The sequence below is a fragment of the Podarcis gaigeae genome (genome assembly GCF_964106915.1).
Source record: "Podarcis gaigeae genome assembly, chromosome: 2".
Classification (NCBI taxonomy): Eukaryota; Metazoa; Chordata; class Lepidosauria; order Squamata; family Lacertidae; genus Podarcis; species Podarcis gaigeae.
In genome coordinates this window covers 22,064,193-22,081,926 of record NC_139679.1, presented here as the reverse complement: position 1 = coordinate 22,081,926, position 17,734 = coordinate 22,064,193, and the positions used below count along the sequence as shown (strand labels likewise).

The window sequence follows — 17,734 nt, the reverse complement described above, 5'->3', positions numbered from 1 at the left end:
ACTGAATGGTTGAATATAATGGGTGAAATTCAACATCGCGCTATTACAAATGTCAGTTGGGTTCCCCTGACCCCTCCCCCCACTCCCTATTTTTTTTTGGGGGGGAGGGGGGAAGCCCTCTTGTGGAAGTGGCAGTCATTGCACAAGGCTTCTGCTGATGGGTTTGCTAGGTGAATCCCACCCCTAAATCTTTGTGATAAATAGGTTCTTCAGTTTGCACTATGCAGATGAAAAGAGGGTTGCAGCAATAAGTGCTAAGATGCTTCTTACCATTGTTGAGTTTAGAAGTTAGCTTTGCATGTGAGCAACCCTCAAGAGACATTGCAACAATCTGCCCCATTCATAAACTCAAACCTGCAATAGAAAGTGACCTAGGATGTTAGGAATGTGTGCATCCACTATCACACAAATGATGTTTCACTTGAAAGGCTTTTGGGAAGATGGGCGCTGAAGATTGGGCAGTGTGCTTAGAGAATTTATGTGCAGGACTAGTAAAGTTAGTACTGTAAAATTCTTCCCTCTTCCAGGCTTGTAAAGTCGTTTTGGAGTCAAAGAACACCATCCACACATTAATGCAGGGTGACAGAGACCTGGTACAAAGAGAATAGGCCTGTTTCCAAAACTAGTAGTTATGGTGAGATGGCAAATGTGTGTGGCTGAATTTGTGTGGTTGAGGCCGAGTTAGAAACCCAAATTTTCATTCTATCCTGAAACCAGATGAAATATGAGCAGCACGTAATCCCAAGAGTCTTAATATGCATGAGCTTTCCCCCCCGTATCTCTGGTGTAGACTTATTTCAAGTACAGTCAAACCTCGGTTCTCAAACAGATCCATTTTCAAACGTTTTGGCTCCTGAACGCTGAAAACCCGGAAGTAAATGCTCTGGTTTTTGAACCTTTTTTGGAACCCAAACATCCGATGCGGCTTCTGCTTGAGTGTAAGAAGCTCTTGCAACCAATCGGAAGCCACGCCTCAATTGTTTATCGTTTCGGAAGTCGAACAGTCTTCCGGAATGGAATATGTTTGACAACTGAGGTTTGACTGCATCGATTCCATTTTGACTGTCTCTAAATTGTGATGCTGCTTTGTAAGTTGATTAAGTGGGAAAGGTTTGCCTGTTTGTAAATAAGTTCACTATTGGTTAGACACAATTCTACTTAGTGGGAAAGACCAGGTCACAGTCTGACGGCACTTGATCAAATTTTAGCGGCAAGTTTTTTCCTTTTTGGTCAACATTTGCAAAGTTCAGCTGTGCTCATTTTCATACTGGCTAGAACTGGATGGGGACACATTTCTGCATCTGAACCAAAAGACTCATTCAGCTATTTGAGTCGGAGGCCCAGGTAGGTATCACAATTTGGGTAGGGCTGTTTCTGCAACCTTGCCAGTTGGAGCATATATTTTATAAAATTAATTTTTTAGTTTTTTTTTAAAAAAACATTATCATCTATCCCTACTGTGAAGTTTCCACTGCAGCTGCTTGCCTTGCTGAAAAGACAGGATGGCTGTGTTAAGTGTTAAGTTTAAAATGTAAAGCAAAAAGTGACTTCTAAGAATTTATGGCTGCATAAACACCATTGTGTTGGTAGCCATTAAGAAACCATTCAGCCTCAAATTGTAGATGTATTAAAACAGAGACCCATGGTTCCTACTCCGTGACCAAAACATCAAGAACCTCAAAGTTTCACACTTCTTTTTTGCACCCATTAGTAGATTGGAAACTCTTTCAAACAAACCACAGTTCCCTGTGATGTCTAGACTTTGAACCCTGGTTTATTTAAACAAGGGTTAGTGAAAACAAACCAGGATCAAGCTGTGGCTTCATATCTTGGTTTGGTCACTAACTAGAGGTTAAACAAACCAGTTCCTTGAGTTTTGACATTACATAAAAATTCCCTTAAAGGTGAAATGAAAGTTTCTGATAAGCTACAGGTGTCGAAAAAGAGAAAGGGGAAATAAGTGCAGGAGGCCTAAGCCTTCCTGTTAAATCTGAACTAGGCCAGAGACAGTCTACACCAGGGTTTTCCAAACCTGGGTCTCCAGCTGTTTTTGGACTACAATTCCCATCATCCCTGACCACTGATCCTGCTAGCTAGGGATGATGGGAGTTGTAGTCCAAACACAGCTGGAGACCCAAGTTTGGGAAACCCTGGTCTACACTTTCAGTAGCAAATACAAGCCTGGTCACCACTTTCTGAGCTGCGAAATTGCACCCAGGATTGTGTGCAGTGACAGGTAGAGAAAGCACACCTGAAACATTGGAGTTGCTTAACCTTTTCCCACCTGCCACGTCATGTAGTAGAAAACCGCTTCACTTTTCTTCATGCACTTTGACAGAAAATTAATTGGGGCCAAATGGATCTGCAGGGGAAAGAAGGTGGGATGATTGAGGACATACACATCCAATCCATTGCTTCCTCCCCTTCAAACTGGATTCCCAAAAGTACAGATGAGCTGACAGAGCATGCTCAAACCTTGCAACATATTCCGCTTCCTTTGCCCCATCTATCTGATTTGCTGAAGCCACCACGCTGAAAGTTGTGTTCAGGACTGGACTCTACATCTAACATGCCCAAACTCACTGTGCACATCTCAGTGCATGGGCTGATGTCATGGGGGGTTCTGGAGCAAATTCTTCATTTATCTAGGGATTTCTTCCAGGACCTTAAGCCAGACTCGACATAGAAACACAATTAATAAGCACGGCCATCTGCTTCTATATATAGAGCAGTGGAATTAGTCCAGAACAGGCGCATGAAAAATCTAATTTGAAATTTGTGAACACAGCCTTTAGAAAGAGTAGCTACGTAACGCTGCCCGGTAGATGTCCCCGTAGGAGCTGAGCAATCTGTCTCTCGCATCACCCTTCCCCGTCAGTTGCTCTTTAAAATACTTCATTATAAAAGAAAAGAGCGGATGCGACAGCACGTTCTGGCTCTGCCTGTCATGCAAACCTTAACTACGGATGAGACTGGCTCCAAGTCCACGTTTGCCAGTATGAAACCCTGCATGTTCTACTTCCACCGACACAGCATTTTAATTATTTTGAATATATTTAAAGGAAGGCTGAGTCTACGGCGCAGAGATTCTGGCAGGAGCAGAGTTAAACACGAAGACTTTTTGTGACGAGGCTAAGACTCACTGCAAGAAGCAATTAATCTACAGCAGTCTGCAATGTTGTAAGCTAGCAAGGACATCTGGAGGTAAAGGAGAAAATTATCCTCTAATCACTCATTGGCGCAGCGATATCCCAGAACGACTGGGTGACTTTAAGAGGCAGTTTAACTCAGAACGGCCTCCATTCTTGTGCGATCTGAGTGGCAAAATGTCTAAGCTTTGCAGAGGCATTAGCTAGAAACCTTGCAGAAAATTTCATTTGGCTCGGATGCAGGGTGGGGGTTGTGGAGGAGAACTGCAAACTAGATTTGGGGTTGATGACAGTCATAAAGGATATGATGTGAATAGGGTGAGATCAATGAGAAGTGTTGCTGTCTCTTGCCCTTGCTCCACGATGTAGTGTCCTTTGCTATGGTTGGGGGGCAGATTATGTGGTTGGGAAGCAGATTTCAACCTCAAAAGTAAAATGTTTTATCTGAGCCAAGAGCCTCATTATGCAGGAAATTCTGTTCACCGCAGCACTGAGGTGTAGTTCTCATAGACACACATGAATCAGACCACTGGCCCATCTAACTCAACTGTTTACACCACTTGGCAGCTGGTCTCCAGGGGTTTTCGGTCAGGGGACATTCTCAGCTGTTTTGAGAAGCCAGGGATGGAACATAGAACTTTCTACAAGCAAGCCAGATGTTCTGCCACTGAATTTGGCCCTTCATGAAAAAGGAGGTGAGGAAATAAACCTATTTGGGGGATATAGCAGTGCAGATGGGGACTTGATTGAATACTGCTCCAGACAGATCATTGGTATGTCAGGGAGAAGACTAGCCTCAAATCTTTTTCCTTGACAGCTAACACGATGTGGGGATTATTATTTTGAGGGAAGGAGCATTCAGTCATGTGAGCTGCAATATTGCCCACCCCTGCTATTTATGAGAACAGGGCTTAGGAGTCACAATTCAGAATATCATCTACGCTACTGCTGTGTACCCACCTCTCACTTTTCATGGAATCATGGAATCGCAGTTGGAAAGGACCCCAGAGGTAATCTAAATCCAGTCCCCTGCAAATGTAGGAATCTCAACTACAGCATCTGTGACAGAAGGCCATCCAGCCTCTCCTTAAAAACCTCCAAAGAAGGAGAGTCCACAACCTCTTTCCACTGTCAAATAGCTCTTACTGCCAGAAAGGTCTTCCTGATGTTTAGTCGAAATCTCCTTTCTTGTAACTTGAAGCCATGCTTTCCCGGGTGCAGATAAGTCACGATGAAAGGTTTGCTGTTTTGGTGCCCGTCCTGAATCTGAAACGGCAGCAAGGCTCTGCAGGCTGTTTTGTAAGTTTACACTTCCTTCTAATAAAGCACTAGAATTGAGCACTCTGGCATTTGGTATCCCTGCATCAAATCACTCGCAGAGGACCTCCTTTGGGCCTGTGGATCAGGACACTGTCACATTCTAGAAGCATGCTCCCTAGCTTCTCTAACCTTGGGCTCTCTGGCTATACTGTGAAGCCCAGCCATCCTCACCAAATGGGCAGCTCTCCCTGAGTTCCCGGCAAAACACACACACACACACACACACACACTCTCACACTCCAACTCAGATACACACCTTTCATAACGATGGACATTTCATTAGTAGAAAATAACTCAGATAAGCATGTAATCTATAGTCATCATAGGTCCGTCACTTTGTTTTTACCTGTGGAGAGATAAAGCCCAAGTAGACAAGGCTTTGGCTTCATAATGGGGGGAAAGCCTATGACAGGAAAAAGGGATTCAACGTGAACTCATTGGATTAATGAGACTGGTGCCAAACTGTGTGCCGATCACTCAAAAGCCTAAGCTTGTCCCTGGCAGCAATCTGTGAGCCTATCAAGGCAAAATTCAAACACCAGCAAGACCTCAGAATTCTGGTTTCTTGCTTGCATCTTCAGCGGAGTCAGATTTGAGCTCTGCAATTCTTATCTTCCATTTAACAACCGCAAGCAAGTGAACCGTAAAAAGGCTTTCTGCAGGACTCTGGCCTTCTCGTAATAAATGGAACATGTGTCACATAATGAGTGGCATTGCCCCCCCCCCCCAGTTTTTCTGCAGTAAGCAATCCAGGTACTGAAAACCAGCTGCCTTCTAAGCACCAAATCTTTAGTGTTGTCAGTATTCTTGCTGGATGCTTCCCAGTGGGTGTTTATTTTGGGATGGGTACTCCACATCCATGCGTATTTTTTGCTGCATCCTCATGACACTGTTGACATCTAAATGCCAGCCTACATTTTTCCCCTATTTAATCCAGATTAACCCTTTCTATGGGGAATCGATTAAGCTAAAAGAACAAAAACAACCTGTTGCCAATGACCTGACCCCACTTGCAATATCTGAATGACCGGTTTGCAAATTTAGACCGTGCCTGAAGTATGCAGAGTGTTCTGTGAATAACGTAACCAGGCCACCCACAACTAACCTTTCATCTGATGAGCATTGGTGCAAAGGTTTTTTGTGTTCGATGATCTCCATCCCCAACTAAAAGGGCAGTCTTGTTCTGGGTGTGGTTGTTTGGCGGTGGTAGTTGAATTTCGAAGTGGCATGCCACTGCGACTGGTTCTGGGAACTAAAATTACCAGGAAGCAATGTGATAAGGCACATATGCATGGCCTCATCATTGTGCACGCATCATTAGAAGCTAGAAAAGAAATATCCAAAGAAATGAGGAGTGATTTCTGGGTTTTTGAATGGTTAGTGAGAAAGATCAATATCACTGGGCTGCTTCCAAATACAGCTCCAGAGGATTTGACTATCACTACTAAAGAAATACAGTGGTACCTCAGGTTACATACGCTTCAGGTTACAGACTCCACTCACCCAGAAATAGTGCTTCAGGTTAAGAACTTTGCTTCAGGATGAGGACAGAAATCGTGCTCTGGCGGCGCGGCAGCAGCAGGAGGCCCCATTAGCTAAAGTGGTGCTTCAGGTTAAGAACAGTTTCAGGTTAAGTACGGACCTCCGGAACGAATTAAGTACTTAACCTGAGGTACCACTGTAGTATGAGACAAAGAATAACAACTTTAGACAAAAATGATAACAAATATTGCCCCTCTTTGAAAGATGTTTGAAAAAAGGAACAGCTAGCAACCTACAAGTCCAATTCTCCCCTTTCTCAGGACTGCTGTGTCCCTGGGCTGTTATGCTAGGATCTTTCTGGTGTGCTTATTTGTGCTGCAAAATGGACATAAGGGTTATTTGCAACAGACAGCATTTGCTGTCATTTAAGTTTTAATTTTAGTGTTCTCTGCATGGATGTCACCAAGCACTTTAGATATGTTAGCTCATTTGGCAGCCACAATACCGAAATGGAGGAATCGAATTAGGACTTGCCCTGCTTGCTCAGCTCTGCTAGCTTCCTGCCAGCAGGGCCTCTTCACACATTACATTTCAAAATGCCTACGTACAGTATCTTACTGTAAGTGTATGACGGAATTGCCATGTATGAATGCAGCAAACATGCGTCGTACAAATACAGTTGCCAGGGAACGAGGCACAAGTTGGCCTGTCAGCAGGCCCCAGTTTGTCCTGGCTATTGTACAAAATGACTTACACCACCCATCTTTTAACATGTACCCATTATCCAAGTTTAGAGCAGCCATGCTGAGCTTATGTCCAGGAACAGGAGCTGGCACAAAGACCTATGCTTCTGCTGATTTCCAGCATATAATTGCAAAGCTGGTACAGAAGCCGCTCGCATCAGCTGCTAGGTATGATCTCATCCCTTCTTTTGCAGAACACCCAAGATCCATCCCCTAGTTTTCAGTGAGGTAGTAAACCTGTGCCTGGGCTGCACCACTTTAGACCGCAGGTAGGGGCTCACACGCTCGAATGTTCCAACACACAAAATCGTTTGCTACATAGAAAATTAGATGCAAAGGAGAAATGTTCTAGCACTGCCCTCTCCCTGGTACCTAATTTTTTAAATGCGGGGGATTTTCACATGAAAGCATTCAATCATGTCAACTTCTACTTGTTGCTTGAAGTGGTACAGGTCAGATGTTGCTTTATGCCAGGAGTGAGGTAACAGTGGCCCTCCAGGTATGGTTGGACTCCAAGTCCCATCAGCACGCCAATGGTCAGGGATGATGGGAGCAAGCCAGCACATCTGGAGGGCTACAGGTTCCCCACCCTTGGTTTACTCCAGAATATGCAGGCCTCTGGATGCTGGTGGACTACATCTCCCATCATCCCTGACCACAAGCTATGCTGGTTGGGACTAATGGGAACTGGAGTCCAATGACATCTCGAGGGCCATAGATCTCCCTCCCGTTTTACTTTAGCAAGAACTAAGCCCTATTCGAGATACTGTCATCAAATGCATCCCTGACCCACTTGACCCTCTAACAGTGCAATCTTCTACATGCCTACTCAGAAGGAAGCCCCACTGAGTATAGGACTGTATGTAAATTACACCTGCAAAATTCATAAAGCAGCATTGCAGCCCGGATGGCTATTTTTCAAAACACATGAAGCAAAGGAGCCACGTCCACATTTTCCAAATAAGAACCGCGTAGAAATGTTTGTTAGGGATGTGACTGCATATGTCTACCTAGGTTGCAAGAACAACACCCCAAAAATCAAAGGGGCCGTAGAGTTGTGGTCTCTTGTCTTGTCCAGTGCTATAGACGGGAGATGAAACATCCATTATATGCTCTGTGCGCTGAAATGTTCTGGAATAGCATAATTGAACTAAGAGACATCTAGCAACCCCTTCCCAGCCAGCAAGCAGATCTTGCTTTTTTAAAAAAGAATGTGTAAGACCAAGGAAGAAAGTAAGAAACCAGAAGAAAATAGCATGATTGTCCACAAAAAAATACAAAATATTCAAGTGGTCTGCAAAGTATTCAAGAATGAAAACCCAGTCACAAACTCTGAATATCTAATTAAATATGCAGTTGTATTTAGCAACTAGGTTAAAGCACTTTCAAATCTTTCTGTGCAATTTGGTTTGTCCATTAGTTGAGAAGTGGCCTCTACTACTGGCAAGTTGTGAACCCATATGTGCTGAACCCCTTGGAAGATTTCTGTAAGACCTGCTCCTCTTAACAAGGCAGCAGACTTGAGGATCTGTCCCGGTTTACTGGGCATCAGCAGTGGCACTGAAGAACAGCCTGACCCGTCAAGCCAAGCATCCTTGGCTGAGTGCCCTTTTAGTTAAAGGAAGGAAGAGCTTTTCCATCATGGCCTGATGGATGGCTCTTGTAAATTGTGAGTATGGTAGAAGATTAACCTGGGAAAATGTAGGCAACCCAAACAAAATTTCACTATGTGCATTAGCATTCACCAGTATGTGGTGTTAAGTGTCCTGTTATACGAATATAGGGCTGAATTGTCAGCCTTTTTATCATGAAAGCAACACCAAGCTACTTGCATGATCAATGGATACAAGGCCTGGTCCTTATGGACTACGGCGATACCTGCAAATCTCCATGCCCAAATCTCCTTCCAAACAAGTTTCTATTGGCCAGTCCCTGCTTAGGTCATTGTTTTCCAATAATATGGTCACATCCTAGCCATGCAGCATATAGTTTCCCCCTCAACTTGTGCCATTTCAGAAGATGGGTTTGCTTATATCCTGTGATATTCGTACAAAAATAAACCCTCCGTTTCAATCCCACCCCACCTCACCCCACCCCACCCCGCCCTTGAAATGGAGCCGGCAGATGGGAAGTTATCCATTTGTCCTTGAGAGTCCCTTGACCCAGGATCTCAAGGAGGTGGAGGTAGTTTCAGGTCCAACAGGCTATAGGCGAAAATGTTCCAGAAGATGGCAAAAAGAACAAACACCACGTACATGGAGACAAAGATCCACCATAAGGACTGGTCTTGGAGTCTCTGCTCATAGTTCCTTAGGATGACTACGCCTAGGGTGATTCCAACAGCAACGCCCCCAAGGTGGGCGACAAAACTTGGGTGTGGGCATGGAGGGTAAGCGGATGGGTAGAACCTCAGCCACACAGCTCTTCCAAATTCAAAGCTCACTGGAAGAGAGGAGAAACGAGGGGTCACTGGTCTTTAAAGTGCTTCTAGGTTGTTTTCCAGATATTTCAATATATTTTGGCAGTTCTGTTTTGAAATTATTATTTTTTTATCATTATCAATGAGAAAACCCAAAGTGTTTAAATATAACTGTGCACTGTTGTGCAACATTTTATTTGCTACAGTAAGATCCCTATAATACTATTATGAACCCAGTTTTAATATTTCTGTAAGTAGTTACATCGAGCATTTAAATATTTCTACAAATCCTAAAGCAAAAAAAGTATCACCTCCCCACTTATTGTACCATTTCATCCATACTTGCTACTTTGAAATTCCCCCAGTGAAGAACATTGATGGGTTCACAAAATTTTGCACTTGAATATAAACAAACACTGTTCCTCTGTGTAAAAATATATTCTTGTCGTCTCCTCTTTTCACCAGATTTGTTAGCTTCATCATGTATGCCATACCCCAGGCTATGTTTCAAATTGTTCTCAAGTACATTCATATTTGTGATGGCCTGGGACTCAGGCTCGGGCTCAGATCCAGAGGAGTCTCAGTCTGCACCGGATCCTTTGCCTCAGGCATCATCTGAACCAAGTCTGGGGCCTGATCCTGAAGAGTCCCAGTCTGCACAAGTTCCCCTGTAACAAATACCAGCTGGGCCAAGTCAGGGGCCTGAGCCTGCCCTGGCTCCAGATGCGGGGTTTACCTCGTTGCCTTCAGCTGGGCCATCACTTACAGCTGCTCCACTACCGGTTTGGTCAGGGGAGGCTGAGGTGGCCTCTGGGTCTAGTAACCCACCAACGTCTCCTGAGCTGCAGCGACTAAGGTCTGAGAGAAGGAGAGACCTGAGTACTCGCAGGAGGAGTGCTCGCCTCCGGGCGAAACAGGGAGGTGAGTCACCAGGGGATAAGGACCGGCCGTTACCCCGACAAAGATAAAAGGCTGTCAGACCCCGCCCCAGGTTGTGGGAGCACCATTGCTGTATGCCAGACCCTGCCTGAGGTCCTGTACCTGTCCTTGCCTGGTTTCCTGCCTTGTGTCCTGCCTTGGCCCTGTTGGACTGACTCCTAGTGGAACCTATGGATTCTGGACCAGACCTGGGCCGCGGTTCTCGGGTTACCCCTGGGCCCAGCCCATTATTTTACTTTCAATTGCATAGGTTTTCTGCTCTATTGTTTGCTGGCCTGGGCTCCTTTGGGAGGAAAGGCAGGATAGGCTATAAACAAACAAACACACTTGGTTCCTCTGCACACCCTGAAGAGGTTCAGTTTGACAGCAGCAACCAAGGGCAGAAGAAGCGCTGTGGGCAACATGGGGCAGCTACCAAAAACAGCACACCTACCTGGCGCTTTCTTATATAACAAGCAATTACACTCGGAGAATGTTGCGATAAGTCAGCCATGCAGTCTGTTTCCCTGCTGGCATCCTCGCGATGAAGCGAGGATGTCATCATAGCTGAAGCAGATGCTTCCAGCTCTTGACTTATGTTGTTTGTACAATTTTCTGTTTCCCAAAATCAATAGCCATCTTTCAAAAGGAAGAAGAAGAGGATGTCATCATGACACCAGGAACAGAACTGTACTGTACAGAATGCTACAGAGGCTCATGGGAGAGAGCTCGACACAGGAATGCTGGTTTTGGCGACTGCTCCGTATTGTTCATAAGGCTGCGTTAACCCCCAAGAAGCACAAAACTCTCCTATCCAGGTGTATGCTTCACTCTTTGCAGAGTCAGAACCAAAGCGAGTGGTAATGACTACTACAGCCAATAAAAGGTAAAAAAAAGGCAAAGGACCCCTGGATGGTTAAGTCCAGTCAAAGGTGACTATGGGGTTGCGGTGCTCATCTTGCTTTCAGGCTAAGGGAGCCGGCGTTTTTCTACAGACAGCTTTCTGGGTCATGTGGTCAGCATGACTAAACCGCTTCTGCCACAACCGGACACCATGATGGAAACCAGAACAGCCGGGAACGCTGTTTACCTACCCACCGCAGTGGTACCTATTTATCTACCTGCACTGGCGTTCTTTTGAACTGCTAGGTGGACAGAAGCTGGGACAGAGCAACCAAGAGATTACTCCGTCACAGGGATTCAAACCGCCAACCTTCCGGTCGGCAAGCCCAAGAGGCTCAGTGGTTTAGACCACAGCGCCACCCGCGTCAATATTATGCCTCCCAATGTGTCAATGCAATTTATAGATAAGAAGGCTACTTAGATGGGAAATGTATGGGACATTGAGATCCTAAAAGGAGGTGCAGTAATGATGAATTTAAAATGGCAACAACCTAGGCACATATCAAGCATATGAGGATACTTACTACAGATCAAGGCAACAGCCATGCGCAACAGCTTGAATTGGCACTTCATTCCAGACCAGTTCTGGGGAAAGAGAGGAGAGGGGAGTCAACAATCTCCAATTAAGTGTTTTACATGCTGAGAATCTGGAGGTAGATATGAATCTAAAGGAACCAGAGGGCTCTCTCCTACCCGCCTCCCCACACACCCAATGCCAGCGAACTAGCTTCCCTGCAGCTTCTGCAGCCTTTGGCACACTCTCAACTCATTGGGCTTCAGGGCAGAGAGAAACAAAATCAAAGATTAGCTTTCTGAAGTCAGTCAATTCCGCCTGCTTCTTAAGTCAGCAGCAATGCTGGCCAGAAGAGGGAGATGTTTTAAAACAAACCGACGGGACGGGGAATGCCAATTTAATCCCCCTGCACCACACAACACTGCATAATCGCATGGGGTTTTGAACGCCTGTCCTTTCCGCTGTGAAACCCTTACTCAGGAGTCCCCAAGCAATTCTCACAGTTCATCTGTTGGGTGAAACATCTGGGGGTGGGTGGGGGACGAAAAAAGAGATAGGGGTTGACCCACCACATGGTAAATTGTCATCTACTCTCTAACAATTTCACAGATGAAAAGAAGGACTCCTCTGCTGCAACAGAATAGAGATTCAAATATGAAACTCTTGCCCCTAGGTATGGTTGAATCTGTCAATTTCAATTTCTCTCTGTTTCTCATTTTTCAGTTCACATGTCTGCAGCAATCTGCAATTTAGGGAAAAGATCCTAATGAAACTTAAGCAGCAACTTAATGCAATTTTCTCCTAATAAACACATTTTTTGTATGCCATTTTCAAGATTCTACGTATTTTCACAAGCAATTGTACTCACTAATATATACATTTAATGCACACTGGCTGGACAACTGCAGCAAAAAAACTGGAGAAGTGAAAATTTCAAAGGATATTTGTGTTTCAGTTCATATATGGGGCTGAGAAGGGCAAATCAGGTAGATTCTCATTAAAATGCAAACAACATCACATTTGTCCCCAATCCCTATCTGCCCCAAATGGTTTTCTTTTAATGTATTATTCTGTGTTTCCTTTTATGGACAGAGCAGCATTTTTATATAGACCATCTTTAATGAGACTGATATCATCAGTTTATGCAAATAGCTCTCCTTTTCAATCTGTTACATGTTGCTCTCTCTCTCCCATCTACCTTCCCAATTGAAAGAAAAGGAACAACCTGCAGCATACACTGTGCTTTCCTAAGCAGGAAATTGGAAAGACCTTGTGGCACACAGCTTAGAAGTAGTGGAGGATCAATAAGAGAGCCCTGCTGCAAAGTAATGCAACCTGCAAAATTTAGAGGACAAGCTCAGTTCTCAAGGAAGAGAGACCGGAGGAAAGACTAATATTTAAGCACAGAGATGATGGGTTAGAATGGATAATGACCTTACAGGTGTAGTTAAGGCACTTTGCTGAATAGGTATTTAGGTAAGAAAGCACTCACTTCATCACATGTTCAATATTTGCACGCCAAGGCAATAACTAAAGGTGCTTTGCAGCATAGCCTTTCCAGAGTTTGCAATCATGCTGACAATCTTCAGCATGGATTATGACTGGGGTAGCATCAGAAATGTTTATTCGTCAGGCTTGCACATTGATAGCATTTACTGCTGGTCAGATCAGCAAAAAAATTCTACCTGTCAAAACACGGTAGGCTCCTTTGGGTATTAAATAACACATCACGGAATCATACATAACACAGTGCCTGATCCTCTGTCCCCTTATTTAGATGTATCTTGCTCACATATTCTAAAGCGCAGTGAAATCTGAATCCAACTGTAACAAGTGAACAATTATTACAGATCAGTTGTGCTACTTGTGATCTATCCCCTGCCCCTACGGCCAGCTCCAGTGATTGCGAAAATTGCCACTAATTATATCTGTGACCTTGTGAGAATGTATCCAGGAAAAGCAAGAACTGTGAGATCATTATTGCCCATTATTTAGGGAAATTGCAAACTGTAAGGGAAGAAAGAGAAATGAACATTCCAGCTCATAACTTGCTCCGGCGCAGAGGAGAATTTCTCATTTAGTTATTATGCAGCATCAAGGAAATACATGTTGGAATTGGTATCAGAAAGAGAGAAATTCTCAACCCTGTGCATGGCTATTCGGATGTAAGCCTCAATGACTTCAATGAGGCAAGGTTGTATAAGATTGCGGACTTAAATATCTATCTCTTCTACCACTTTATATTATGTGTATCTCTAAAACACAGGACAGCAGAACATATGTTGCAGTGCTGACCAACATAACAGAAAGCAGACAAATCCAGAGTTAGTAACCTCAATATATTTAAAGATCAGGAGCTGAGACTTGAAGCACCCAGCTTTCTTTTCTCTGACAGAAATCAGTGCTACCATCAGTTTGTCCTTGACACTAGGCAATGCCACAAAATATTGGCTGATCCAAAGGCAAGCTTCTTGAGTACTGATTCTCAATAATTTCAGTGGATCAGGAAACTTGAACAAGCCATAGGGATTTTTCCAGGGTGGGGTGTTAGCAAAGCAAATTCTACAAACAAACAAACAAACAAACAAACAAACAAACAAACAAACAAACAAACAAACAAACATATATAACTAGCATCAGAAAACAGGTTATCACTTCTAGTAGATCTGGTGACTGAGCTGTGTTGAGGCCTGGGTAGACCTGGCCTCTGAGAAGCTTATAGTCTAGGTCGCTCCATTGTTTCCCAGCACGTAGACTTGCTGTTTATCTATGGATGAACCTGATTGTCAGGTAACATCTTTCCACTTACCACTGGAACCCTCCATCCTTTTTCCCTGGCTCCCTTCATCTCCTCCAGCCCTTCACTAATTGCACTGCTGCTGCTGCTACAATCAACTTCATTGCCCACTCCCCACTGCACTGGTTTAAAAGACAGTTACAAACCATAAGCCAACAACAATGGACTACAGCTTGAGATTGCCATACACTCCTTCCAGCAAAATGAGTATAATCTTTTCAATAGAACAGGCATCAGAACTACCCTCTGTAAGAATCAGTTATACTCAGTCTATTAACAGACACAGAAATGCCAGAAGATACCAACAGAATGGGGAAGAATTTGCTAGGTGTCACCATCAAAGGCATGGATCTTCTGCAATTCTGACTGCAGAATTCAATGTGTGGATTGCAGATTCCTGGACATTATTGCTTGCATTTTTAAGAATCCTTCAAACCAAACAAATGTCAAAATAAATAAAAAAAGAAGTGTGCATACACACGAAAGCTTTAACCCAGAACAAACTTAGTTGGTCTTTAAGGTGCTACTAGACAATTTTTTATTTATTTTTTATTTCAACTGCGTCAGACCAACACGGCTATCTACCTGAATCTAGAAACAAATGCCAACCTCTCGTATTCAGTGTTTTGATATATGTATGCTGGAAAGCTCATGCCATCAGCTTCTGGGGAGATCACCAATGTCATGAAACAAGTTGGCTTTTTTATTTATCCTGTCCTTCCTCCAAGGAGCTCAGGGTGGCATATAACTGGGGTTGGTAAAAGGTAGCTCAGGATCTACTTATAGACCTGTTGGTGCTTTATAGAACATTGGCAAGGGTTTCTGTTTCTCAAGCGACCAGCCGTGGCAACAACAACATAACTTTCCCCATCTGAATGGGAGTGTTGAAATGAAGAAAGCTAACCAGGAGCAGACTGTTGTATGAAAGGACTATGAGGTTAGTTCTGGTACTGTACACAAATCTCTAGGCCAGGGGTCTGCAACCTTTAAGACAAAAAGAGCCACTTGGACCCGTTTCCGAAGAAAAAACAACAAATGGGAGCCGCAAAACCATTGCGACATTTAAAACAAATATAACACTGCATACATTGTTTCTTAGCCCAATGTTATCCTCGTCATTATAAAAATAACTTTTTTGACACTTTTTAATTATTTTTTGTTTGACCCCTCAGAATTACTCCTCCTCATAGAAATAAACGTTATATTAACAAGTTACCTTTTTTTGAGTGTGTGTTCTTCACTCCCCTTCAAAACAGTAGCTGCAAATTGCAAAGCAATAGCAGCAAATCAGCCAGCAACAAAGACATGCTATATACCGTATTTTTCGCTCCATAGGACGCACTTTTCCCCTCCAAAAATGAAGGGGAAATCTGTGTGCGTCCTATGGTGCGAATGCAGGCTTTCGCTGAAGCCTGGAGAGCGAGAGGCATCGGTGCGCACCGACCCCTCTCGCTCTCCAGGCTTCAGGAAGCTATCCGCAAGCCTTGCAAGCCCGGCGGGAGTTCCCACAGGCTCACAAGGCTTGCGGGCAGCAGCCTGCAGCCCCAGCGAGTGTCCGCAAGCCTTGCACGCCTGGCGGGAGCTCCCGCCAGGCGCGCGAGGCTTGGGGCGGCAGCCTGTTGCCCGAAGCACAGGGAGCCCTCCGGAGGGCTCCCCGTGCTTCAGGCGAGTGTCTGCAAGCCTTGCGCGCCCGGCAGGAGCTCCCGTCGGGCGCGCAAGGCTTGGGGCGGCAGCCTGTTGCCCGAAGCACAGGGAGCCCTCCGGAGGGCTCCCCGTGCTTCGGGCGAGTGTCTGCAAGCCTTGCGCGCCCGGCAGGAGCTCCCGTCGGGCGCGCGAGGCTTGGGGCGGCAGCCTGCCGCCCGAAGCACGGGGAGCCCTCCGGAGGGCTCCCCGTGCTTCGGGCGAGTGTCTGCAAGCCTTGCGCACCTGGCAGGAGCTCCCGTCGGGCTCGCGAGGCTTGGGGCGGCAGCCTGCCGCCCGAAGCACAGGGAGCCCTCCGGAGGGCTCCCCGTGCTTCGGGCGAGTGTCTGCAAGCCTTGCGCGCCTGGCAGGAGCTCCCGTCGGGCGCGCGAGGCTTGGGGCGGCAGCCTGCCGCCCGAAGCACAGGGAGCCCTCCGGAGGGCTCCCCGTGCTTCGGGCGAGTGTCTGCAAGCCTTGCGCGCCCGGCAGGAGCTCCCGTCGGGCGCGCGAGGCTTGGGGCGGCAGCCTGTTGCCCGAAGCACAGGGAGCCCTCCGGAGGGCTCCCCGTGCTTCGGGCGAGTGTCTGCAAGCCTTGCGCGCCCGGCAGGAGCTCCCGTCGGGCGCGCGAGGCTTGGGGCGGCAGCCTGCCGCCCGAAGCACAGGGAGCCCTCCGGAGGGCTCCCCGTGCTTCGGGCGAGTGTCTGCAAGCCTTGCGCGCCTGGCAGCAGCTCCCGTCGGGCGCGCGAGGCTTGGGGCAGCAGCCAGTTGCCCGAAGCACAGGGAGCCCTCCGGAGGGCTCCCCGTGCTTCAGGCGAGTGTCTGCAAGCCTTGCGCGCCCGGCAGGAGCTCCCGTCGGGCGCGCAAGGCTTGGGGCGGCAGCCTGTTGCCCGAAGCACAGGGAGCCCTCCGGAGGGCTCCCCGTGCTTCTGGCGAGTGTCTGCAAGCCTTGCGCGCCCGGCAGGAGCTCCCGTCGGGCGCGCGAGGCTTGGGGCGGCAGCCTGCCGCCCGAAGCACAGGGAGCCCTCCGGAGGGCTCCCCGTGCTTCGGGCGAGTGTCTGCAAGCCTTGCGCGCCCGGCAGGAGCTCCCGTCGGGCGCGCGAGGCTTGGGGCGGCAGCCTGCCGCCCGAAGCACGCGGAGCCCTCCGGAGGGCTCCCCGTGCTTCGGGCGAGTGTCTGCAAGCCTTGCGCGCCTGGCAGGAGCTCCCGTCGGGCGCGTGAGGCTTGGGGCGGCAGCCTGCCGCCCGAAGCACAGGGAGCCCTCCGGAGGGCTCCCCGTGCTTCGGGCGAGTGTCTGCAAGCCTTGCGCGCCCGGCAGGAGCTCCCGTCGGGCGCGCGAGGCTTGGGGCGGCAGCCTGTTGCCCGAAGCACAGGGAGCCCTCCGGAGGGCTCCCCGTGCTTCGGGCGAGTGTCTGCAAGCCTTGCGCGCCCGGCAGGAGCTCCCGTCGGGCGCGCGAGGCTTGGGGCGGGAACAAAGGAAAATGCGCCTCTTCCCCTCGCCTCCACCCCGGAGCCGCGGCAAAGGCGTTAAAGAGCCGCATGCGGCTCCGGAGCCGCAGGTTGCCGACCCCTGCTCTAGGCTCAGAATGTGCTTAGAGGCACCCTGTTCTTTAATACTAACTATATGCCTAAGGACTGATCGATTCTGACACTCAACATTCCTTTAATCTTATGGATTTTGCACCAGGCACTCATTGATGGATCTCGGGGTTCTAGTAAAAAAACAAAGTCGTGAGTCAGAGCATCTAATGTCTGAGCACAGAGTACACTGAAACAGGCTTGGCTACAGAACAAAAACACACACACAAAAAC

The 17,734-nt window shown here is 46.9% G+C and overlaps 2 protein-coding genes across 12 annotated transcripts in view; both read right to left on the bottom strand.

Moving 5' to 3' along the window:
* Positions 1–103: 103 nt before the first annotated feature.
* Positions 104–17,734, bottom strand: part of RNF135 (ring finger protein 135) — a 223,936-nt gene continuing 206,305 nt past the window's right edge. Inside the window, exon 9 of the mRNA XM_083727618.1 lies at positions 104–610. The gene's annotated coding sequence lies outside the window, so the exon portion shown is untranslated. The remainder of the gene's footprint in view (positions 611–17,734) is intronic.
* RHBDL3 (rhomboid like 3) overlaps positions 104–17,734 on the bottom strand; it is a 132,375-nt gene continuing 114,744 nt past the window's right edge. For all 11 annotated transcript variants that reach the window (XM_083727648.1, XM_083727651.1, XM_083727642.1 and 8 more), the window contains 2 exons: positions 11,459–11,519; positions 104–9,136 (listed from right to left, as the gene is read on the bottom strand). In XM_083727648.1, coding sequence (XP_083583774.1) covers positions 8,865–9,136; positions 11,459–11,519 — 333 coding nt within the window. In that variant the 3' untranslated portion in view covers positions 104–8,864. The remainder of the gene's footprint in view (positions 9,137–11,458; positions 11,520–17,734) is intronic.